The sequence below is a fragment of the Barbus barbus genome (assembly GCF_936440315.1).
Source record: "Barbus barbus genome assembly, chromosome: 7".
NCBI classification, from domain to species: Eukaryota; Metazoa; Chordata; class Actinopteri; order Cypriniformes; family Cyprinidae; genus Barbus; species Barbus barbus.
Window position 1 is genome coordinate 14,104,071 of NC_136735.1, and position 27,295 is coordinate 14,131,365.

The 27,295-nt window shown below is 39.1% G+C and overlaps 1 protein-coding gene across 3 annotated transcripts in view; it reads right to left on the minus strand.

The window, feature by feature from the left end:
• The window catches only part of LOC306872067 (teneurin-3-like), a 181,067-nt gene that overhangs the window by 49,636 nt on the left and 104,136 nt on the right, over positions 1–27,295 (minus strand). For 2 of the 3 annotated variants that reach the window (XM_079420416.1, XM_079420415.1), the window contains exons 5-10: positions 23,610–23,711; positions 22,776–22,970; positions 20,266–20,466; positions 15,299–15,484; positions 6,119–6,265; positions 3,960–4,176 (exon numbers count right to left, since the gene is read on the minus strand). In XM_079420416.1, the coding sequence (XP_079276542.1) occupies positions 3,960–4,176; positions 6,119–6,265; positions 15,299–15,484; positions 20,266–20,466; positions 22,776–22,970; positions 23,610–23,711 (1,048 nt within the window). Of the gene's footprint in view, positions 1–3,959; positions 4,177–6,118; positions 6,266–15,271; positions 15,485–20,265; positions 20,467–22,775; positions 22,971–23,609; positions 23,712–27,295 lie in introns of all 3 variants that reach the window. The other variant, XM_079420417.1, reaches the window with a different exon arrangement.

Genomic DNA, 27,295 nt, shown 5'->3' on the forward strand with positions numbered 1-27,295 from the left:
ACAAAGCCACCAAGAGAATTAGAGCTTGGGTTGTTTTGGGCAGAAAGTGACTTCACTGCAGTGTTGAGGACACCTCGTTCTCATTATTGGCTTATTTTTTTTCAGGTCATTGCTGTTTTTCTTGGGGCCTAATCAGCAGTGCAGCAGTGAATCAAAGTGTGGCGTCACCCCTCACTTGGAGCTGGGATAAAGGAAGTGTGGAAATGACCCTAGGGTCACACGCACAGGTAAACATTCCATAAATAAACTGCCGTTTCTCATGATGTGACCGTAACTCAGAAATCCCATTTGCTTTGTGTGAGATAATAAAACAATAGTGTCCAGTGTTAGATGCCACAGCCTGAGTGTCCTAAAAGCATGCTGTAATTCACCCTCCTCAGCGCTGTATTTCTGTCTAATTTGCCCTGAACACCCCACGTCACACTTGCTACTCGCTCTGCATGTCTCCACATGCTCTGAGGGGACCCTGACCACAAAACCATGGTTAATATCACTTACTCAAACTGCTATGAAGATAAAAGCAAAAAGTAAAAAAAAAAATTTTTTGGTAACTAAAAATGAAAAAAAAAAACCCCCACTAAAAAACAATAAATACAACAAAAATAAGTGAAATATATAAATATGTACTCATTAATTAAACTAAACTGAAAAAACTATAATTTGATTATTTCAAATACACAACCAATTTCACAACCTATGTTCTAAACTCATACACAGCCTCAGCAGCTTGCCCTTTCCTCTCTCTAAGAATAACCTTCACGATGTTGCCATCACAAGGATTACGGCTGGATCCAGGTGGACATCTACCAAGATGCCCAAGGTTATTCACTTCATTCTTAAAGGAACACTCCACTATTTTTGGAAATAGGCTCATTTTACAACTCCCCAAGAGTTTTACAGTTTTTGAATCCATTCAGCCGATCTCCGGGTCTGGCGGTAGGAACTATACTCTCGTTCCGGCGTAATAATCAAAGAACTTTGCTGCCGTACCATGGGTGCAGCAGGTACAATGATATTACGCAGCGCCTGAAAGTAGTCCCCAGCTATATCATAACTTGTTACCTAGCTGGGGACTACTTTCATGCGCTGCGTAATATCGCTGTGCCTGCTCCACCCATGGTAAGGTAATAAAGTTCCTTGATTATTACGCCAGAACGAGAGTATAGTTCCTAGCCATATCAGCCTAGAAAATCACAGCTTTTCTTTTTCCGTCGGTCTTAGTGCACAATGTAACTACAGAAGACTCAAGCTTTAAATAGGAAAATTATTGAAACTCTTTAGTCATTTTTGAGCAAGATGCTAATGGTCTAATCCGATTCAATGATCTATGCTAAGCTAAGCTAAAAGTGCTACCGCCAGACACGGAGATTGGCTGAATGGATTCAAAAACAGTAAAACTCAACTGTTTAACTCTAGGGGAGTTGTAAAATGAGCATATTTCCAAAAAATGTGGAGTGTTCCTTTAAAGGGATCACACAGATGCGCTCTTCTCCGGACCGCTGACCCTCTCAATGCTCCAGTTGTTTTCCATCCAAACCTCGCTGCTTAAAACACCTTTCATTTTGCCAACATGCACCACGCAGAAGCTTAATCTGCTTAAAAGGCCCCTTAGTGCTGGGATGCATGTAGCAAAATGAAAACAAGACATTTTCATGTATACAGGCAGGGGCTTGCTGAGCCAGGCGTTCAAGTGAACGGACGGCTGAAGATGACATAGAAGAAACATCTGGAGAGAGGCTGCTGGGATATACAGGGTATGTGACAGATACTTAATTCTGGAAAATTGAGGAGCTGGCACTTTTGCTCCAGTGGCATGTTGTTTTACAATGTTTATGCTGCGAATCAATAGGTAGTTAACCTGAGGAAACACACAAACAGCAACTGTTTCTTAGTGGGATTTTCTTTGAAACCTGTTTGTCCCAGAAGGCAGAATGTGGAGATATATATATAACTATATTCACAATATCGGCCTTTCTTCAGTCAAAATATATATCTGTTCCATGTCCTTTTATCACCATTTTAGTCCAGGATAAAAACCTACAAATCAAACTGAACTTTACAATGAATACAAAAACCAGAGATTGTAATGTTTACTTAAAACATTTATATTATTTAGTGAGCGATTACTCTATTTTATCATGTGCTGGGAGGATGAGGGAGTCTAGTACACATGGTTTGCGTTACATTCGATGACTGCCAAACAAACTCTCCAGCCAAAATGACCGATATTCAGTGCAGATGTGCCCCGCGTGGGTTTGTGCATTTATTTTTAAATCACATTAGTCTACACCTCCCTTTATCAGATCAGTCTTTATCTTGCCACAGAGGTACTTAAAGGTTTAATGTCCTCACATATGGGGCACCGGCATTGGGCATATTAAACTCTTTGTTGTAGCTAATCGTGTTATCTGTCATGACCGAATCACAGTTGCCAAGCAATTTTTGAGAGTAATCAAGCTAACTTCAATGTTATTTCCATCTTAACAGAACATGTGCATTGAGTTATGCATAGGAGGCAGGGGAAGAGATAAACCACCTGATCGCTATTGCATTATTATCACGTATCAGTCAAATTGAAACATGACTGTGAGCATTTGTGGTGTGATCAGTCAACCTCCTTTTTTTTTTTAATTCCAGGTTTCCATAGATATTAGTTTACTCACTCACTGACACAATAAAAAGGAAATTAGGTTAAAAGCACAAAAAAGCAAAGAGGGACTTGAAATAGCAACAGGTGCTTAATTGACAGAGCAAAAGGAATGAGCAAGGTAAAACGGAGCCATGAAAGCAGCTGACCATGACAACTAAGAAATGATTATATCCATTCAAGCAAACAGAGAGAAGATGCTGTGGACAAACCCACGCTCTGGATGTGACAACATAATTAATAGCACTGCTTATTCAAGCGGGCTATTATCAGATCTAACATCTCTTTCCAATAACTGTTATGGTGCTCTCACATACACAATGCAAATTGAGGTGCATAATTTGTAAATTACACTTTAATGCAACTTCAGAAAATCTTTCTCTCTGTAACCCGGGTCACACAGTTCTTATGAGGTTTTGTCAGCACATCTGTTTCCATGGCAACTGTATGAAGTCTTTAAGAGGGCTGTTAGGAGCAATTGTGAGGAGCCTTTTGTTTTTTTACGGTGGTAATATGGTCTCTGGAAAGCAGAAACTGAAGGATTATAACAAAACGAGACTATTCCATTATGCTTATCATCTGACATCAGGTCAGCCGGTCAACTGTAGTTAATGAAATAATTAGACGTGCAATCCATAAAATTTATATCACAAGCTGTCATGAACAAGTGCTGCTCTTCAGTATTTTATTATTATTTTTTATTTATTTAGTTATTTATTTTTTAAGTTTCAGCTACAACAGCAATTTTCCACTGGCCTCACCACAAATATGTGATATTTGTGAAATATATGTATTATATGTAATAATTTTTTTTTTATTAAACATTATTTAATTAAACAAATGATTTTATAAATATATGATTTTATAAATATATTTTTTTGAAAATATAAAAAATATATATAAAAAACTTCAAAAACTTAATATCTAAATGACTGTAATGTCTTTAATATTTTATCAAAGCTATATTCATTTTTTTCTGAAAATGATATGGCAAATGGTATGAACCATGACCGATTTGTTTATAATCTTCTTCTATTCCAACTGATCTAAGAAGAATCACAATGATTCTTGTAATCTGTCATCTAGATGGATTACTTCATTGAATTTTTTAACTCTGCACAATAACATTCAATGCATCACAAAAAACCCACTGGACTGTATTAAATACGTTTACATGATCAATGTAAGATGAAGTTCATGGCTTGCCTGTTAAAACCTGGGCCTCGGGGACATCATTATTGTTAAGCACTGATACACTCACTATTTTAGGTTTAATTTGCTCATTGCAGCAGACACATCAACACAGTCCTACCTTCTGTTAAAGGGGTTGTCTCCGTTAATGACATGAGTGCTCTCTGGGCCAATGAGGAAGCTGATTTGCTGATAAAATGACTGGGCGGCTTGCTGTGGGCTTGCGGGTTGGTTCTGGCTGATGATGTCGATGGGGTCAGGAGAGCCGCGGCAGAAGGGCTGAGTCTGACATGAGCTCTGCAGGCAGCAGTCTGGATCCATACAGTCCACCAGGCCATCTGCACACAATGCACATAAAAAATATGAGGTGCTATGTGTTAAAGAGTCTTATAGTATATCCTGTGTCCTATCTCACTACTTATAGTGTGAGAGAAGTCAAACCTTTTTGTGTCTATGCTTCATACACCATCCACCCATTTGTTTTCTCACCTTTAGGGTCAAAGACATGACTGCAATATCTTGCTTCTTTCACATTGTCAAGACTCTCTCTCTCGCCTCTATCAGTAAACACCTGGTTAATGCTTGATGTTGAAATGCGATCTGATCTCCCGCAGGTAAGTGCCATAAACCTCTGCCATCCATCTCAGCTAGTTTATAAAAAGCCCCATGCACATCTGGCACACCGTCACAAGGGAGTTGTAAAAGAACATGTGCAAACACACACACACACACACTCAAACACGCGCTTTTGTTGCACTAATCAGTATGAGACCAATTCTTTTTTTACTGCACCCTGAGCTGACACTACTCTAGTGAGATAGAGACAGAGTGTCTGACTGTTTGTTTTGCCTTATGAGTGTCCCGGCACCCCCTGCCAAAAGCACCATGCAACTTCATGTGAGATCTGGACCTCTCGTAACTCTCACACTGCTTTAAATCCGGTCTGCTATGGCCAAAGTCAACACGCACATGAAAAAATATCTCCAGAGAGCACAGAATCTGTTAACATAGCTTGCTCAGGTCACACAAAACAGAGGTCACGCAATGGGATCTGGACATGTATATGCATTTAAGGAGAAATGTATTCATTTTTTATGTTTGTTTATATAAAGTCTTTTATGTTCTCATCTTTTTACAGTACCTCTAGTCAAAGGAAGCCAAATGCAAAGAAATCTGCAATACCTGGCACGATTACTGTACGACTCAGAATATATCATAACCTTACTGTATATTTTTCTTTCCGCTTTGGAAAAACTTCAAAGCCTCTTGTCCGGCTTCCAGAGGACTGTAAATCCTTCAGATTTACGATGTTACAGACCGCATTATCTCCAACTAGAAAAATAATCTCCTCAAATACTTGAATTGCGCTGTGTTTAAAGGTTCATGCATTCACCTCAGTGGAGAAGATTTCTAGACATTTTTGTGTGGACCAAACCTCATACTAGACCTCAAGCGTGCACGGAACCACACATGTACCAAAAAGTTCTGTATCCAAACATACACGCCCTGAATGCAGGATATATGGAGAAGGATTTACAGCCGCTCACCCCTTGAGAGCAAAAGAGAAGCAAAGAGAGATGCTCTGTTATTCATAGAGTCGGTCTCCCCTGATGTCTGTCAAGACAAGAAGTGTAACCTCCAGACTCTAAGCTAACCTCTAGTTTTGAGATTTACTTGTCTTTGGTCTTAGGGTCATGTCTTAGTGTGCTATATTCTGATGGGCCGAAGGCAATGGGATATCACAGTGAAAAACAGTGACTCTTAGAAATCAAGATATGCTTAACTTTTCTGTACAAGTGGACTTTAAAAAATAGATTTGAAGAAAATGCATTTAATACATTTCAAGTTTTCTACTTGAAGATTTCACCTTTAATTCAATGTTTTACATGCCATTTCTTTGTAATTGTTTGTAAAATTAGCAGTTTCTAATAATAAAATTGTTTCCACACAATTTTTTCTCAGTGTAGAGGCACAACACCATTTTGTTTTAAATTCAGAATGGCCATAATAAGACTGGTTTGAGTTTGGTGTTTAAAACCTGCCTGAAAACTTTCTCATGACTTTTATTGAGGGAGAAGAAATTACAATGTCAGTTGTTTCATAAACATTTAAATATACACATTTTATCATTTCCACCAGGGTTATAGGCCTTTCCTCGACCTGATTATCATTGACAAATACTTATCTAATGTTTCCATAAACTTTTCCATATGCATAAATGTGTGATACATCCTATTTAAATTTTATAACGCTCATCTGTCCAGTCACCGGTGACCTCACCTCCTTCATTGTCCTTGCCGTCTGCGCAGAGAGTCTCCATGGCAACGTCACAGCCGGCCCCTCTCCAGCCTGGTTGGCAGACACAATGCCAGCCGTTCTGATCCAGCGTGCAGCGTCCATTACTGTTGCACAGACCTGGGCATCCCTCTGCGGAGACAGACAGAGCCATCATACACTAGTACGGACGTATGCGTGTTCAAATGTGTTTGAGACTAAGTCAAGTATGTGTGTGTTTTTATATATATGTGATCACATTCTCTCTGTAAGTTGTTTCTGTTGCCATTAAAACTCATCATACGTGGCCACAGTGTGTCTTCGACTTGTGAAACACAAATGGTAACCCAAACAGAGATACACTGAGATCGTCGTGAATGAAAGTAAAGGTTTAAAGGTGAACACAGACTGACGCTGGACTTCAAACAGGCCTAGTGAGATGCACAGAGGCTGTAGATTCACATGGATGTAACGGAGGCTCTCTCTACAAAACCGATCAATTCAAAAGGGATGGCAGAAATTTGTGAGGAAATCAAGGTGAGACCCAAAGGAAAAATAACCGATTGAGGAATCCAAATGAGAACCCATAAAAATTTATTTAAAGAAAATGAATTAAAAGAACGAAAATTGAATTTAGAAGCAGAGATCAAATGAAGAGGGTGAAGGAATAATAAATCAGCATCCATGTGAAGCAACGGCACACAGAGAATCCCAGTGGCATAAAGTATAGGGTGGACGTCTGAGACTGGCGAGAGAGTGTGTGTTTCCAGCGCTATACTTTCTGCCCAGGTCACATTCCGCCGGACGGAATCAGAGGAAAGCGAGAGAGGCCAGGGGGAGGGAAGGGGAGGAATGTGGGAGAAGCTAGGCTAACAAACACCAGGGGTCAGGCTGCGGGATGCATGGAGACAGGACCCACAGGATTCCCAAACAAAACTTAAGGACCACAGGTGTGTTTTGTGTGTGAGTGCTTGTCAGTAATTGTGTGTGTGTGTGTGGCTTGTTCAAGACAAACAATGATGAATTTGGCAGATATTAAAGACAACAATAATTACAGCGAGGAGACTAGAACATAGACACGCTGACATCGTGCTTCAAGACAAAAAACTGAAGGAGGGGAAAGGAAGGAAAGAAAGAAAGAAAGACACAGAGACAGCGGAGTGATTGCTTGTGACAGTCTCCCTGGGGCTTTGGTATGCATTACCTTTAAATCCTATCCTCTCTCCTATTATGGGGCCGGGAGGGAGGAAAATTCAGGAAAGAAAATTAACAAAAAAAATCTGAGCACTTGAGTCCAAGTGAAGGACGATTCAGAACACAAAAACACAGAAGGGAAAGAGAGAGTAAGGAAGCAATGACCATAAAGAGGAGAAAAGGAAAGAGGGGCTTTGAGAAGGAGGAAGGCGAGATGCTGAAAAAGAGTGGGAGCTGTTTTGACTTTGGCCGACTCCATCTGGAGGATTGCCACGGCGTGTATATTCTGTTACTCAACGCATGAATAAATACCATACTGAGAAATGCTACGTGCCATGTCTGTTTAGTATTGTATGAGTGAGAACATGAAAAGAAAAAGCAACATGGAATGTGATAATACACGATAAAAACAAGCGAGAAACATGTTCCGAGCTAACATATTGAGGTTTGGAGTAAAAGTATCAAAGTAAGCCCGTAAGACTTTAACAAACATCTTAATGTTTAAAAAAAAATCCTTGGGAGAGTTCTTGGCGGTCTGATACACCATATGCCAGTTTGTGAGTCTGGAATCACACTTGGCTTAGCACTGATTTAGCCCAGTGAAATCATTTCCAAAAACACCTCAGTAACAGTAAACAAGAATCTGCTAGTATCTCTTCTCTTGATCTCCATTTACACCGCCAGCTCGTAGTTCATTATAAAACAAACATGGCTGATCGTAATTTGCTTGCAGATTCCTATTGTTTTAAAAATGAACTCGACTGCAACTCTGGGATACGGAGGAGATGCTAAACTGTGCAGATGTGGAGCTGTGGTGATTTAGCTGGGGCGGGAGGATGGTTCTGCAGAAGTTGGAACATTAGCCATGGAGAGCACTGAGGACATTGGATTGGATTTCTGACAGTCCAAAAAAAGAATCCAATGAAGAATCACAATAATAGCAGACACGCAGAGGAGAAAGAGAGAGAAGAGGTTATTAATGCGCCATAAAAATGTCATAAAGGTCTCAATCGGGACACAAGAGCTCAAGGGAGAGAGAATGAGAGAGAGAATAAGAAGAAAAGACACAGTACCTTGGACATATGTCTCCGGGTGAGCTTTACAGGGAGCAAAAAGAACAAGAAGAAGAAAAAAAGGAGGAGAAAGAGGATGTTAAAAAGGTGTGAAAAGACAGTCAACCTGAAACATGCATACAGAAACAAAAGCATCTTTCATCACTGCACAGACTTTAAAAATGAGTAGAAATGCTGACTGACTTCTGCTTTCCTAAAGAAATATGTGAAAAATTATTGTTTGAAGTTGTAAATAAAACAAAAGATTACTGGAGCTCAAAAACAAAGAAACAGCCTTTCTACTTAAAAATTTCATGTTTAATTCAATGTGCCGTTTCTTTGAAATCATTTGTGAAATTTACTTTAAATTCCTGAGTGAAAATAGTTTTTAAGTAAATCGAACACCAAACACACAAACACTGGAGTAAATAAAGCAAAAACACATCCACCGAGCAGTCTTGGGATGGACTTCCATGGCTCTCAAAGCCCACTGGTACCCCGCACATACCTCTGCGACACCATTTATGAAATAAAATGTAAAGCAACACCAGTAGAAAATGACTCACTCTTCCTGTTCAGTATTCACTGAGCGCTCCCTTAAATCGCTTCTCAAATGTGTGACACTATCACTCATAATGCATAAAGTAAATAACATGGGCATCATGGGATTTACAGTACCTTTAGAAAAGGGGGCCTCACATGCTAATTGGAAATTGCATCCTGATGATTGACATGTGGTCCAGGAATCCTGCTGTATGTTTGCTATTTCACGTTTCACATTGTCATCACATCAGGTCTATTATCCTTGAGCCCCTCAGTATGTGAGTGAAATATTATACGGCCCCGAGTGAGAAAAAAAAAGTGTGTGTGTGTGTGTGTGTTGGTGGAATACTGTATGGATAAGCTCTGAATCATCAGCATGTGTGTACGCGAGCAATCATCTCCTTCCTCTGGCTAAATGAAATGATTTCTGACAAGGCTTTGGGAGAAACCCTGTGTGGCGTGTCGTAACATTACATATGCTAAGTCAGATCAAATCATTCTAAATAAAAGGTCACCTTTTAATACAAGCATAACAACACTGTTATTAGTTGTTAGAGGCTTCATTAGATGGATTATGTTCTTAAGGAAGATACTCTTACGTGTGAATGGAAGACAAGAATGTGTGGTTGAGACTGACTGAGAGGTTTTGCGTGTGTGTGTGTGTGTGTGTGTGTGTGTGTGTGTGTGTGAGCGTACTGATTAAATTCCTCGGTGTCTCGTTTCTACACACTCGCTGTTATGTCTGGGAGATCCAGAACTTAGACAGTTGTAGAAGACTGAGCGGCGGATCTACTCCAGAATACACAGCGGGTTATGAAAACACAAGCTAACGCATGCTCCGAACTGGAAACTTGCCAGTGAGGGCAGCCAATTACTGGCTAATTACAACAAACTTTTGTGCATTTACATTGATGGTCCTGAGGGGAGATACTGAGAGAGAGTAAGTGAAGGAGAGATGGAGGGGGAAGGAAAAAAAGGCAATCATCCCTTTATGGACATCAATGCTTCATTATTTACGTGCACATTCAAAGAGCTCTGATTAAAGTGACATTAATCTGGAAACAATTATACATCACGTCCAGCATGGTTCAATCACTGTTCCTCCAAAGAGAAAAAGAGAGAGAGCCTATATTAATTTCCATTATCCTAATTGCATTGCACAGCCACATGGTGGTATACATGCCCCCACAGCTGTGGGTATAGCTAGTGTGACATAGGGGCCAAACATGTGTTTTGATCACCTGTTTAATGGCACCTCAAGCCATCCCCCAGAACCAATCAAACGTTAGCAATGTGTCAGCCTTCTACCTGCCACCACCACTATGATAGGATAGCGCTCGCCGCTGCCACCAGCATTCAGCAGACTGTGTGCCTAATTCCCGTTACCTTTTCAGAGCCTCTCTGGATTAATGTGCTGTGAAAGGGCGTTTCATTAATTAGTGATTGAGATGATAAAGCGTGGAGAATGATTTGTAGATGTACAGTGCGTGCTGTGTTTTTGCTTTAACCCTCCATCTATCTGACAAGGTTTGACGCGAGGGGAGAATTGAGGGCACTGGAGATCAGGATGATGTAGTTGTGTGTTGGTGTGCTTGTGCGGCTCTAGTGTGCACTATTGATTTCTTTGTCTGTACGCACGTGTGCGTGCGTGATAATAAATGGGAGGATTTTGAAGGACAGGCGCTTCAATACTGTGTAAATGGAAGCTGTTTGTTTTCGACTGCATGTGAGGTACTCTATCAGTCAAAGTTTGGAATAATTTGTTTTTGAAAGAACTCTCTTTTTATTAACAAGGCTGCATTTTATTGGTCAAGAATAGGGTAAAAACAGTAATATTGTGAATTATTATTACAATATAAAATAACTGTTTGCTAAATTACAAAAAATGTGATTTAAATAGTGAATTCTCAGCAGCTATTACTCTAATCTTCAGTGTCAGGTTCTTCAGAAATAATTCTATTATGCTACTCATTTACTATTTTTGTAATTATTAATAATGGTTAATCAATGTTAAAAAAGAGTTTTTGCTGCTTAATATTTTTGTGGAAATGGCACTATGTTTTTTCCAGGTTCTTTGATGAATAGAAAGTTCACAAAAACGGCATTTATTTGAAACCGAAATCTTTTGTTCAATTTAATGTATGCTTGCTGAATAAAAGTGTAATTTGTGTTTTCAACATTGATGAGATTTTTTTTTTCTTGAGCACCAAATCAGCATATTAGAATTATTTCTGACAGATGCTAGGAAAAAAAGTCCTGCCTTTAAATTAAAACAGGCAGTGACCAACAGTTTTTTGATGTGCATGTCTATCAGCTGGACAAATCTAAAAACTATAGTTTCGTTGTCAGACTTTAGCTATAAAAGTTAATTTGTGATACTGTGGTTGTCAGATTTTATTTGTGATTTGACATGAAACCCAACCTTGGCAAGCAGTTTGGAGATTTCGCTCCTCATTCAGCTTGCATGACTACAAAATAGCTGCATGGGGGCCTTACCAAAATGGCTGCTGAGTGAACGATGTGCTCCAATAAGGATTTTGGAGTCTTCACACAGTTCAATTAGTGCACTTTTACAGTATATATAAGTTTGACTAAATTATTTTGGATGCATTATTGTGTATATGTAAACACACACACACACACACACACACACACACACAAAAGGGGCTCAAGCAGAGTTGATTGATGTGTGCGCACAGCTTGCTGTAATCCATGGCTTTCTCACAGTAAGAGTTGTGCTTCTGATGAATGATCTGGAAGGGCCCAAGGCCTAATGAAGCATACAAGTCTTAATAAAAAATCTCGAATGTCTAGCAGTGGAAGCTTTTGACAAGCCACACTTCACAAAAAAATCTCTTTTCTTTAGTCATAAAGAGTTTTTAAAGAGCTATTACCAAGAAAATCTCCCAAGAAAATGGGCACACATGGGTACGTTCTTGTTCCAGAATATGCATCATTTATTCATATTATACATACAAAAGGAAAGAAATATGCATCTTAGAAACAGGCTTTCATTCAGTGAGTGTAGCTGACTTAAACTATTGTCACTCAGTAGTTATTTTCAGTGATGCAACTACTAATAGGGGTCTATATTTAAAATGTGATTGTCTCTATTATCGGAAAGGTGGACACAAATTCCTATAAATGCAAATTTGTGTACGATTACTGTATGATCTACTTGTGGACTCATACTGTCTCTGATTACTGTCTCACAAAATTTAGCTAACTGCTATAAGTAGCTAGTGCTAAGATACACAAAAAGTACTAATGTTGCTCAACCCACTAAATGGAGCATGCTCTGAGAAGTCCTGTTAACAACTTTCAACAAGTCCTGAAATAACCAGTAATCTAAAAAGAGCATCTCAGCCTCCGACAAGAGAAAGTGCAGTTGGCAGAAAGTGTGTTTTGGGTGTCTGTGTCGTGAGAAATATTTCACGCTTCTGCTCTCCTTCTCCCCCTCTCATGAAGCTCCCCAATCATTTCCAAATGAATAAACAGATCTGTGTCACACTAAGCTAAATCAAACAGCCGTCTTTTAAAAATCTGGTGTACTGTCTGGATAAATTCACATTACAGACTCGAATATGCAGTTAGGATTAGGGCTGGGTGATATATTGAATATTCCAGATTTTGCTGAAGATATAAAATTAAGGAACATTGCGAATATCGCAGAATAAATGAGCTTTTTATATGGGCATTAAGTTTCCTAAAGAGCGTGTCATTAGACTAGTTTTACGATCTTTCCTTGTCTTGCAGTTGGCGTGGATGAGAGATGTTTTAAATGATTTATACTTTAGTGAAAAAACAGTATAAGAGTATGATTCATTTCCTATATATTTCAATGAATTACATCTAAAATGCTCTCCTTGTCTTAAGATCTTTCGTTTATATGATCTTTCCGCTTTGATTTGTTACATTCGTGGTTTTAGGTTTTGCACGACACGACACACTCTATCACAATATATCAAACCTAATATTGCACTGACTCTCTTTAAGGTTTCCAGAATTTTATTTCATATAAGGCACCACTGGGTGCTGAATGATAACAACATATATATATACGGCTCTGGTTTTAGGTGGAGATCATTAGATCCCAATCATATTTTTCATATTTTAAAAAGTCTTCATACAGCTCAGGAAAAATGATCATATTTTACCAAAAATGAATTGAGGCTACTATCACCATGTAGTGTGTAAATTATGATTTTAAACAACTCTTAAATTTGAAATGTTTAAAACAGATTTCATTTTATAACAATACTGAAAATGTCTGGATGCTGCTGGTCAGTGTGAGAGCTGTCTTACAGTACCTGTGTCTGGTGTCTTTGTGTGAAAGAATGATGATGCAAGTATGTTGTAATGCAGGGGTGTTTGTGTGTGGACTCACTGTGAAGAGGTCTAATGAGAGTGAGTGGGTGTAGAGGGACAGGGAAGGTCACACACACACACACACACACACACACACACACACACACCCCTATGTGGAACCAAGAGGCCCCTTATCTTAGTCTGACACATATGATGTATGAGGTACCATAATTCTTAATACCATAAAACTCCCTCTTGTGCGCTCTCTCAAACACACACACACACGCACGCACACACGCACACACACACACACACACACACACACACACACACACACCTCCACATCCTGCAATGCATGCACTCAGCAAAGAGGGACAAAGTATCAACCTTGGCCTAAAGAGATATATTCAGTCATTCAATTTCTAGAAGGCCACACGTAAAGTAAACAAACCTGGAAAGTGTTTTGCACAAAAATGCATTATACTGCATGTTAAAGTGTGTCAGATTCACAACATTCATGGACAACTATAAGTGTGCCTTTTGTAGGATAAGTTCTCTGAAAAGTATCAACACATTGCTCTATTTGTTTGGCTGACCAATGACAAACAAGGTGAGTATTCAGCAAACGTGTTTGATAACAGTCATTATGTTTGCAATTCCATTTCGTGATGCTAGCTGCACAGAAATTACATTAGCTTTCATGAAACTGTCAAATTGACCAATCCATTAAAACCACAGACATGTAATTTAAAATATGGTCTTCCAAAGGCTTATGGCCATTTACAATGTTTAAACTTAGAGCAACAAGGTCATTAAGTGATCAAACTCAGCAAGCATTTCTGCTCGGTAAAGTTTGGAGTCAGGGTGAGAGTGTGGTGTGTGGGTGGCTAGCTTGAACAGAAGAGCATGACAGAATTATGTGCTAACCGTGCTAATTTGGAAGACGAATAGCAAAATGCTGGCCAGATTCTCATAAAGCTGCCCGGCGAAACAGGCCTGCTTGCTAACGAGGCCGCGTACCTCAATCGCTTGTGTTGAGTAATGGAGCAGCTGACGTACCCTGCTGAGAGTTGAGCTGGTGGAGGATGTAGCCAACACGCTAACAACGTGAACAGATTTAGTGACTGACGGCTAAGCAACTGCCCAGTAACATGTAGATTTTGAGTTTAAGAAGATACAAGAAGAACAGAGAAACTTTATGTAAAATGTAATTGTAATTTATATATATGTTATATGTATATATACAACTTTATATATTGCTTTTTATAAATATACCAATATACCTCTGCTTTGAGATTTAACTAATACACAGAGTTTAGGAGTTTAGTTGTGAGGAGACATTGCTGTCGTTTAGAATAGTTGTTACCCTGTGGATGCCTGCATCAACGGCAATGAAAATGTCACTGCTTTGATAGCAAGCAAAGGTCAGGGGGAAAGTACAAAACAGAACAAACACTCATAGTCCACTTCCTGTTGCGGTGGAAGAGCCAAAGCAGGTGGAGGAAAGGCAGAAAGACAAAGGGAATATGCAATCAAAACAAGTTCAAAGATGTGAGGTAAATCTTCCTAACAAATAGCTTCAATACAAAAGCATCAAAACCAGCTGGAAATAATCTGAGCAAATCCTGTATACACATTATGCAAGTACACTATATGGCAAAAAAGTATGTGGACATACAAACAATATCCATGAGTGCTTGGTGAGCGTTTAATTTCAAAACCTTCGGCATAAAGTTTTAACTCCTATTTCTTCAATTCATCTGAGAAGCCTTTCCACTAGATGTTGCAATATGGCTGTGGGATTTGCTCCCATTCAGACACAAGAGAAATCAGTGAGGTCAGATGCTGATGTTAGGCAATTTCTTCCAAATTCATCCCCAAGGTCTTCAGTGGAGTTCAGGTCTGAGTTTTGTGCAGGCTAGTTGAATTCTTCCACACCAGACTTGTTTTTTTATTGAATTATCTTTATACACAGGATCGGAAAAGGCCTCTGAAATTCACTTGAATTAACTTATTAAATACAGGGTATCCACATTCTTTTGGCCATGTAGTGTGTTAATACTGACATACTTATGATTACGTGTCTTACCAACGGTGCAGTGTTCTCCGGTCCAGCCCTGGTGACATTCGCATTTGCCGTCCTTGCAGGTACCGTGCTCAGTGCAGCGTGGGTGACAAGCTTTCAGATCGCATACCGAACCAGTCCAGCCCTCTTCACAGCGACAGCTTCCTCCTATACACACACCGTGAGATCCACAGTCCACTGCACACACCTCTGCAAACACAAACAAAGGCAAAAAAAAAATAAAATCACTTTTTGGTCTGGGCTGCAGCATAGCCAAGGACTATAAAAGGTCATGTGTTCTACAACGCGGTAGCGCAAATCTCCTCTACTCAAAACAACAAGAGCAGAGGTTACATTCCTGAGAACAGTCATGTCTAAGCTATTGACTTTAAGTGTGAAAAACATATGACAGGAAATAGATAACTGCGGACCCCAGCTGTGTCAAGCGGCCTGTGTGGTGAAGGGGAGACTGTCTGCCCCACCTCACCCAACACCCCGTAACAGTGACATATCTCGACCTTGTCTGACCCAATGGAGTGTGTGCATGCCTCATGGAGACTTTGGCGGAGGGGTGCTGGCTAAAGGTGTGTGATTGGGGGAAGGGAAAGAGACATCAGAGCGTGCAGACGCGGATCTGAATTGACACGCTGAACTTTCCATCCAGACCCAGAAGACAGGCCTCCCACATAGATTGAAGAAAACACATCAAGCCAAAATAAATCAATTTATACACACTCCACGGTCTGCCAAACATCAGGAGTGCGTTTGAATGGCTTTTGGGATCGAAGCTATCATGGAAGTGCTTTATTAGCATTTCTCTTCGCAGGTTTTTTTTTTTTGGCATGTTTACAGAAAAAGATTCTCTATTGACAAAAGCTTCCATAGAGAGATTGCACGTTTTTGTCAATAGAAACTAGCTTTGTATTTGTCATACCTGGGCGTGAATGCAACTGGCAACAAAAGCCGATGAGGGAAAATTGGGTGCATTTTGAATGATATCCTGTGAAAAGTGTCTGATAGCGATTTGGAATGGTTTTATGAGTTTGTGTACGTGCGCGTGTAGATGTGTGTGGGTTTGGCAGAATAGTAGATGAAGACAGACTGGCGCAAAGCAAGCTGTAGTTTAACAGCCCACACATCATTCCACCAGAGCCTCGCAGCCTGACACACCCTGTCATGGAAGAAACAAAGCACTAGAAAGACTTTTCTTGATAAAGACAAATCATAGGATGGGGCATTGTTAAACCTCCTCTCTGACTCTTTCTGCGGTGCTTCCTGACAAGGTGTGAAGCCATGTCTCAATACACTTTCAGCAGCTCTGGCTGAGTGTCATGTCAAGGAAACAGAGTGAAGAAATGAAGAGAGAATTTCCCAGCAGCCCTTGGGTCAGGTGAGTGCCAGTTTGTGGTTGGCTTCCCCGCTGGGTGCTGTTATTATGCCTCCTGCAGGTGGGCCGGAGTGACGCACCTCTTCGGTGTGTATGTGTGGGCGCCAGTGTGTTTTATCCTTCATCAGATGAAACTCTGCTGAAGTTCACCTCAGTTTCCTCAGAGCGGGAGCGGGATTGAAAGAGAGAGACTGTGTACAAGGAAAAAGTTCACACAGACAGATGGAGAGCAGCTGCTGGGAAGTGCTTCTGGAAAACTGATGGCTCGAGCCGTAAGCCGGCTGCAACTGTACTATATCAATCTGGATTACTGTCTTTGCAGGAGTTGCTGGCAGAGTGTGCGGACCGAGTGCCTAAATGTGTCCCTGTTGCACACGTTGTCATGCACCTTATTTTTTGAGAGGCCATTCTTGGCTTATTTGCTGACCTAGCCGAGACGTGACATGAATTTTTTTTAACAAACTTAGTTCTTTATAGAATTATAAGAAGGGTAAGTTCATTACATTGATTCTCAATGTGCTTTGTTAAATCTATAAAGAATTAATACTATGATCAGTTCTTTAAAAGAATCAATGCATTAGGCATCATAAGCTAACAATAAACATTTTTACAGCATGTTTTAATAATCTGTAAATTTATAAATGCACTAGAGGTTATTGTTCTTTTATGTTTATTCATAATACATTAAATACTTTTCATTTAAACCTTAAAGCTTATTATAACTAAAATTATAACTTGAAATGTTAGTTTGTTCATAATACATGAACCAAAAGTTAAATTCTGTTCATTTATGTATGCATTCATTTATGAAGTTAAATTGTACATTCATTTATGAAGTTAAACTGTTAAAAGATGTATCAGAGTATGCAGAAATGATCAAAACTAACAAATGCCGTTAAGCTATGTTGTCATTTCATGTTCTCCATTGTATTAACAACAAGAAAGTAAAGTTACAGTAAAGTGTTACCCATGAATTTTTGCAGTTTCTTTTTGAGGAAAGAAAAGTATACAGTGCCCTCCATAAGTATTGTAACAGTAAAGACAAAATTGCTCTGTTGGCTGTGGAGTCAAGACATTTACAAATATGATTAAAAGATGAATATGAGACAAAACTACAGAATGTCACATTTTATTATTAGCCGTTTCAACACATATGTTTAACCAAATAAAAAGAACAGCACTTTTAGAGTTCATCCCACTCATTGATGTGAGCATAAGTATTGGGACAGTTGAACATAAGGCAGATATAAAATATTAAAAGCTATTATTTAGTTGCAGATCCCTTGCGCACAATCACAGCAGTGAGTCTGTGACCCATAGACATCACCAGACTCTTGGTCTCATCCTTTGAAATACTTTTCCCAGCCTTTAATGCAGCCAATTCCAATTGTTACTCTCCTCTTCAGCTGGTGAAATTCATGTTCATTTGGATTTAAATCTGGAGATTGACTTGGGCATTCTAAGACTTTCCATTTCTTTGCCCTTATAAATTCCTTGACTGAACTGGCAGGGTGTTTTGGGTCATTGTCCTGATGCAATATGAAGCACTTCCAATGAATCTGGAGGCATTTTCTTGAATATTGGTAGGCAAGATGGTTTTGTACCCTTCCAAATTAATTCTGCTACTGTCATCATACATTACGTCATCAGTAAAGTTGAGAGGGCCTGTTCCAGAGGCAGCCATGCATGCCCATGCCACGACACCACCTCCACCATGCTTTACAGATGAGGCTGTATGCTGTATGTATCATTTGCAGTTCCCTTTTTTTCTACAAATTCTTGCTTTCCCATCACTTAGATAAAGGTTCATCTTTGTCTCATCGGTCCATAAACACAGTTCCAAAACTCATCTGGCTCACCTTTGTGCTTTTTTGCAAACTCTAATCTTGCCTTTCTATTTTTGGTGCTGGTCAGAGGTTTGCATCTTGCTGTGTAGCATCTGTAATTCTGTGTCAAAGTCTCCTGAGGACAGTAGATTGTCAGAGCATCACCCCAGCTTTCTGGAAGTTGTTGGTGATTTTACAGACATGTCTTTTAGGGTTCATTTTCACAGCTTTTATGATTTGTCTGTCATCAACTACTGTTGTTTTCTCAGCCGATCAGGTCGTTGTTGGTTGTTGGTGTCGCTGGTGGTTTCCAAACTCTTGATTTCTCCATGCCCTTTGTTTTTGCTATAGCTCTAATTGACTTCCTCTTTTCTTTTAGCATCCAAATTGCTTGCTTTTCTCTTAAAGTCAGCTCCCTCATCTTCATCCTGCTTTTTGTGTGTCATCATTGAATGCAAGATTCAGAATACAGAAGTAATGGATATAAATAATACGACATTCCCTGCTTTTACTATCTGAATAATTAATGCAACAGGACACAGCTGATCACTTAGAAAGACCTGTGAGGCAACTGTTCCAATACTTATGCTCACATCAGATAGGGGGATGAAACTCTAGAAGTGCTGATCTTCTTAGCTGGTAAAACACCTATGTGTTGAATCACCCAATAATAAAATGTGACATTCTGTAGTTTTGTCTCATATTCATCTTTTAATCATATTTGTAAATGTCTTGACTCCACAGCCAACAGAGCAATTTTGTCTTTACTGTTCCAATGCTTTTGGGGGGCACTGTATTCATTTTTAATGGATGCGTTTATATGCAGTACGTTTTGTTTTTTGTGTCTGTATTTCTAAGCTGCAATAATAGTAATGATAATGCTAAATGATATCTAATATGTATAATTTGAATGAAAAAGAACACATTTCAGATTTTTTGCCTCAAAAAAAAAAAAAGAATTCTGAGGGGGCACATTCATGAATAGCCATGACACTTCTGTAGACACGTGCCCTCCTCTCGCCCTCTGCATTTAATTTTTCTCACCCTATCATTATCTAAGACAAAAGGGGCATTACTAATTTTATCAGCACTTTTGGGAGCGTTGTCGTCGATTCGATCAAAAGCCGTCCCCCACGCAATAGGAGTTTATCAGCATTTACCACAGCACAGCACTGCAGCCGTCAACGTGACAGAGCAGGCCTCATTCATCAGCACTGCACTAATTGAAGATGTAAGGCTAATTAATGAAAGGGAGGGAAGTGATGGTTTACAAAGACATCAGGTAGTTCTTCCTCAATCGAAATTGGACAGGAAAGAAAAGGACTGAGAGAAAAAGCAAGAGTGAGAGATAGATTGGCGTGTGGGGCTCTTGGGTGAAATAGTATTTTCATTAGACACAGATTGCTGCTGGGAAAATAGCATTGTATAACTAAAAGGCCAACCATGGGTGAGTCCTAAAACAGCAGGAGTCCAATACTGCTTTTATTACAGAGATCAGTATCGTCATTCGCACAAACACAAGACGTGCACATGCATCCCACACTAGCTGCAGCTGAGCTTTTGATGGACTGCGTGATATTTCATAATGATAGTGTATTTAAGGTTGACTCAAATGCACATTTGAGAAGGTCTGCTGACAGATTAAACAGAGAGGAGGACAGAAAATCAGAAATAACTGCCGGTTAATGCCCTTAACAACAAGAAGCAGCTATTCAGTGCATAGAACAAAACATGAACGTCTTATTAAAGAGGTGAGTGCAGAAGTGTAGAAAAGATACCGATGGAGCAGTCCGGTCCGGTCCAGTTGGTGTCACAGGTGCAGGTGCCGCTCTCCGTCTGGTAGGTTCCGTGTCCTGAGCACTGGTCTGGACACATACTCTTCAGGATCTCGCAATTGTTGCCGCCCCAACCCGGATTGCAGTGGCACTCTCCATGAATACACACTCCATGAGATGAACAGGAGGGGTCCAGGCAGTCCACTGTGTGTGTTTGGGGAAAAAAATGCAAAAACTCTTAGTTAGCAGGTTAGCAAAACCATGCATAATAAAGTATAACCGTCAAATGTGCAATGCTGACCCGACATTGTATACATTACATTTAATAAATTTTCTTGCATAAAGACTTCAATGTTAAAAACAATAATAGACTTTGAAATAATATTTAGAGGAGCCGTTTCAGGTCATTTTGTATGAAGGGCAGCACTATGCAGTAATGGAAAGAAAGTCCAAATTTTTCTGCTACATTAAAGTCTAAGTTACTCCTAGCTTAAATTAATTTTACTTAAAATGTTAACACTAATGTTTAATATGCTTATAAAATGTTAAAAGTTTTACTAAAAAGGAAGTAGACGGTACTTTTTGCTAAAATGTTAGTACTAAATAGATGGTTACTTTAATAATAGAAAAGAAAAAAAACAGCATTAAATAAACATAACATTAATGCAATATTCTTGTTTGTTATATCCATATCCATTCTACTATTGTAAAATGTTGCTTCTAGACAAAATTTAAGCAAGTACTCATAACATATAAATGATTTATAGCATTCTAAATTATTTTTTCAACGCTCTAAAAAAAGTGAAAAAAACTAAAAAACTAAAAATGACTGACAGGATGTACTGTGCCTTTATTCTTCTCTTCATTATCCATTTTATTGCTTCTGCATAAATGCATTTGTGTGTTTGCAAAGAAAATAAAAAAGGTTTGTTAACCTGAGGGAACTTTGTGCAATAGAAGGTTAATGTGAAAAATATGTGGTGGTTTTACAGTAATACATTCTTTTTGAAATTCTCTCATCTCAATGGAATCCATCATTTGCTAAATGTCAAAGTGTGTATAGCATAAGCTTCACATTATATGGCTCTCAAACCCATGCTGTTCCAGTGCACACACATTATAAGCAGATTCAGACAGTACATGTAGCAAAGCATGATCTACGTGCTGCTCAATGTGCTCTCAAAGAATGTGCCAGAGATCTTTTATTCTCCTTGGGAGAAGTCCACTGCTACAGATGGGAAAGCATTTTTTAGGGGACTGAGGAGCAAGCGGGGCTGAATTTGCAGAGTGGGATGGTGCAATGCATTCCTTTTCAAAAGCCATAAGGGGCTACTGTGCAGGTGTGTTTGTGTGTGTGTTTATGTTTAATAGCCCCTGGGAGAAGGCTGAAGTTCAGTAACCCTTAATTCCTCTGATTGTGCGGTAGTTGATGGGCTTAATCATGCCATTGATTGACCAAAGGCCAATTCATGACCAGAAAATAAAGTTCCCTCCATAAATTGCATTAGTCTCTCTCCGGGTACAGAGATGTATGTGTTTTGTTGCTCGTGCCAAATCATTACAATCGAGCAGCAGGAATGGAATCTTCTGGCTTACAGGAAAAAATAAATAAACACAGCACCCCACGTGCTCTACATGCTGCTTGCCGAGTCACGGTAACATAAACACTATGCACAAAGCTAATTTTCTTAATTAAGAAAAATCAATTGTAATCTAGCATTTTTCTCACTCACGAGGCTGATGGGTAAGGGACCTGCACATCAGCGGGGACATCAATGTAATTATTTGCTCTGTGAAGTGGAGAATGGCAATTGTTTCTGGAATATTGAACTATTAACTTGTGGGTAATGATTATTGCAGGGACAGTAAATTATCAAAGAAGGTCACAGGCAGAATAGTCCCTTTGATGGCTACAGACAAGGCGTTAGGCTCCTCATTAAGCAAAGTGATGCTGAAAGGCGATATGAACTGGACAGATTTTTCTCTCTCTCAAACACTCAAACAAGCCCTTCTCTCGCGCTAGCTCTCTTTCTCTCTTTTTATCAGGTCTGGTGAAAAGCCTGTCCGTGTGCGCAGAGACGGAGCTTTCAAACACTTCTAGAGGAAAAAAAAAAATCAATCCCCCTCAAACCAATGGGTAATCAGCGATCGCGTTGACAACACATTATCTTGCACATCTTTGATGGTGTAATGCAGTGGGGTTTAATGGCAAGAACGCTGGAAATAGCAGTGTTGGATAAATGCTTCCATTAGGGCTTCTGATGGGTCTCTTATGAACTGAGACTTGAGATGCAGGAGATGTCTGGTATGTAAGGAGGGAAACAGCTCCGAACTCTGCATGACAAATAAACAGTTTTCTAACATCAGACCACTGAATGGAGGGTTTGCTGTGAAAACATGGTTTCTTGAGAGACGTAATAAATAACAATCCATTTTTGACTGAAGCAGAGCTACTGAAATAAGCTGATTAGTTTGCTAGACAAAACCACTTGTGTTTGATTTGTAGTCCTGACCTTCTTCACAGTTGTCTCCTTTGTAGCCTATGTTGCAGGCGCAGGTGCCCATAATGCAGATTCCGTGTCCGCTGCAGTGAATATCGATGCACTGGTTGCTAGGAACATCACACTCTGTCCCCTTCCAGCCGCTGTAACAAAGACAGCGCCCCCTGGAGTACTGCCCATTGCCACTGCACAGCACTGGACAAGCGGCTTTGAATAGAAAAACAATAAGCAAATAAGATAAAAGATGGAAGTAGTTCATGAGATTCATATCATTCAACAGGTGCAGTTTTCTTTATGGATCTTCTACTGTTTTAGCTCTAAAGAAGCCAGAGACACTAGTCACACTTCCATTAACCTTCAAATTGCGCAAATTGAAATTGAGAATTAAAAATACGGCTAATGGAAACACATCAATTTCACAAAAACTCCCATATATCGCAAAACAGTTTTTGGATTCCTAATTTACACTACACACATCAATACTTGTGTTTATACCAGCTGCACCGCACAATTTTTGCACAAATCTGTAATGGAAATCTGGCTAATGACAAAGAAAGGAAACAGACAATGAGAAAAAAATGAAAGAAAGAAAAGGAAAACACCACCACCAAATATATAAACAAAATAAATACAATAAAAAGCCCATGGAAATAAAACTAATTGTTGCTTCCTCCAGGTAATACAAAGCCATTCAGGCTTGGGAATTGAGTCCCACCAAAAGCCTACTAGCCGGCCGTATCTGCTCAAATGACAATCTGAAACCAATTATGAATAGCGACATTGGCTGTTTATTTCTCTGGAGAGTCGTGTGTGACCGTGTGTGTGCACGTGAGTAAGAGTGCATACCTCGTGAGCAATCAGGCCCAAGGAACCCTGGGAAACAATGGCATGTTCCCGAGCGACAGTCTCCGTTACCATGGCAATTGTGTGGACACTCTGTGAGGGTATCTGGGGGGAAGAATGAAAGCATGTGAGAGAGAGCCACAGAAAGAAAGGAGGCGAGAGAGGAAGGAGAGTGAGAAAGGCACTAATTGAGGAGACAGTCTGTGGAAATTAGCAGACATTCAGACCCCCCCATCTTTAATTAAAGGAGTGCCAGATGCGTGATTAACAAAAACCTGCATCTAAGCTTATTCTGCCTTAATGAGCCAATCACAGCATTATTACCACCAATTAGCAGCCAGACGCTCTGCTCTGAGCTTTCTTTACACTGCTGGATGGCCATTAAAACACACATAGACACACACACACACGTTTGTTTTCTGTCATAGTGGGGACTTTCCATTGACTTTTGTTTTAATAGTAAAATAATGATGATTGTCTGTCACTTAACCTTAAATCTAAAACTTACAGAAACCTTTCTAAATTTTTCATGTTCATTAAGTCATTATTTAGCATGTTTAATAAGTCACCACAATGTAAACAAAACTTGGCACATATGTGTACTAAAAAACACACAAGGAGTTGTGTTAAAACAGAAGGTGAAAAACATTTAACATTAACATTCTATTTCTTATAAACTGTAATGCATGTTGCTTGACAGCAGCACATTAATGTTGTTAATATTCAGTAATGTACATTTGCTCCTTCAACACAAAAAGCTCTAAACAAACGTGTCTCTCTGTGCAACACTTAGTTGTTGATTAATTTCTGAATAAATCAGATTTTGAATTAATCGTTTTGAGTGTTTTAATGGCTTCCGCTTAAATAGAGTCATTTATCACCATCTAGGGATTTATTTATTTCTTCTAGTTTATTATTATTCATTTCTATAGTTTATATGTATATATATACTATATATATATAAGCATTAATATAGTAATATTATAATAATATATCGTTATTAAATAAGCACACCTTGAGTACCTTGAGTATTGCTTTTATAAAAGTTATCACACAAAACAAATACTAAAACCAATAATTTATGAACTGATACATTTGTTTTTTTTAAGCAAATTTATTAAATGCTGTCCTTCTGCTAAAAAATAGTTCCTGCCAGTGACAGTAAATGGCAAGAAAGTAGTGGTTCAACAGATCACAAATTTCCCGGTTCGGATCATATTACGGTTTTTGAGGCACAGATCGGATCGTTTAAATAAAAAAAAAATGTAACTTGCTTTCCATTACTCAAAGCTAATTATTGTCCTTCTTCGATACCACAGCAAAAGCCTAAGAACGTTCAAACATGATTAAACAGAAAAGTGAACAGCTCATCAAAAAACAAAACACATTCTTGACAAAGATAAATCTATATTTAATTACACTTAATTATTACATTTATGTACCTGAATACTACCGTCCTTGTTTTATTTGTAACATTGTTCTGTTGTATTTGTCTATGGTGTAATTTGTGTAGGCTATTTGTTCTTATTTTTACAGCAGCATGATGACAGCAACAGGTATTTATAGGCTGCTGTTCCTTTAAGACCTGATGCACGGATCCAATATAATGAAACATCCAATTTCTTTCTCAGCTGTTCTCATTCACTTGCAGACATAACTGACTGCATTTACCAGAAATGATTGTCGAGATTGGCATTGTGTCGTAATATTATGTGTATATACATCTGTTCAAAGGCAAGCAGTGAAGTGGGTTCAGTTCGGTGTTCGCGCAGTCTCTCTCTCTGCGTGTGCGAGCTTCATGTGTGTGCGGCTGACAACAGCAAACACAAATAGAAAACAGCACGCGAGCAACGAATAGAGTTCCCTTTTGCCTTTTCTTACGCTGGAATGGTTTAAAAATCACTTGCGTGTGTGAACACGTACAAATGAAAAACTTTCACTATATTATGGATAAATTTCACAATTAATCCACGGATCACATGCGTCCCGAACCGTGGGGCTTGGTCCTTACGCATCATGGATCAGCTACGATCTGTTCAAGCACTACAAGAAAGTGTTCCTAGATGTAACATTCTCATCCGCTGTTTGATTCATTTTTTAAACAACATAAATTATATTTTCTCAAACATACATCTACTTAACTTTTCATGCGAAACATTAGTTTTAACAGTGTAAACTGATGGAAATACACTACCATATCTGACACAGACAACTAATAAACACTGTTATATTCTCTCAGCACTTCAGAAACTATGAACCACAAAGACACACGCACACATCAATCTTTCTTTGATGGGGAAGGGCCAGGTCTCACTAAGGTGAATGACACAACATAACGCCAGCAGGAGTCACTCAAAATTCATTACATAGGCTAAATATTAAACAGTTAATTTTGCTGAAATACATAATACATATAACAGTACAAATTACATGTAATGCTATACTGATTATGTTGCTTAGGGTGGTTGCTAAAGGTGTTGCCCATGATATAAAGAACCACTGGGTGAATAAAACTGTTGACAGCTGTTGACCAATCAAAATCAAGGTCTAGAACTAACCATTTTATAAAGATAATATATTAATATTATATAACACACGTGTGTGTAAACTATTATTTGGAATATTTAATTTCTGTTAAGTTGATATTGTATCTGCTAGATCAGGGATACTCAAATCTGGCTCGCGAGATCCACTTTCCTGCAGAGTTTAGGTCTAACTCTAATCAAACACACCTGAGCATGCTAATCAGTGTCTTCAGGATCATTAGAAAATCACAGGTAGGTGAGTTTGACCAGGGTTGATGCTAAACTCTGCAGGAAAGTGGATCTCGCGAGCCAGATTTGAGTATCACTGTGCTAGATGCACAAATTGGAAACTAATGCTGTCAAAAGAATAAAATAATTAATCTCATAATTTAGTGTCAAACTTAGTAAATTTTAACATTATTATTGTAAATTTTAACATCCACTTTTCTGTGGAACCCATTGTGGCCCCTTTGGTCCACAAAATTTGTCTGGAACACAGAAATGCAGACCAGCAGAGTGACATAAACTGTGAAAGGCCCAAGGACATTGGATGATTATATCAGCACTCTAGAAACAATGCTCAACCAATTAGATCTGAGAACTGGAAGAGACTGTTATCATAATATCATTCAAGCATATTACTGATTACACAACTCTTATCTAGTCATTCACAGATTTAATCCACACTGCCACACTCTTTTTGACTCTCTTGCTGTGTGTGTAGCCAAGGTGACGTCAATGATTGTGACATCCCCTGTCGATACTTTCATTAAAAGAAGCAGCTCATTGGTGGCTAAGTCAATTCTGACAAGGTAATGAACTGCACTGGTTTCTTGTCACCAGCCCACTGTTATGACACCACTGAAGCGTTTAGCAGAGCTCTCAGACACAGCCACTGCAGGACCATATTATCTTACTACAGAGATATAATCAATTTTCATTTTCAAAAGGTTAACTTTTTACTCATTGAAGCATAATCAACCCATTTTTAAACGAGGGTGGTGGCTGCTGTTCTACTGATCATTTTTCATGTTTCAGTCTTTGTGATCGAATTTGAAAGGAAATTACTCATGCTGAGGCCTATTTTTATGAGTTCATGATGGAGGTGAGAAAAGAGGGGAAAGGGACGGTGAGGAAAGGTGGGGAAAAGAGAGAGAGATGGAG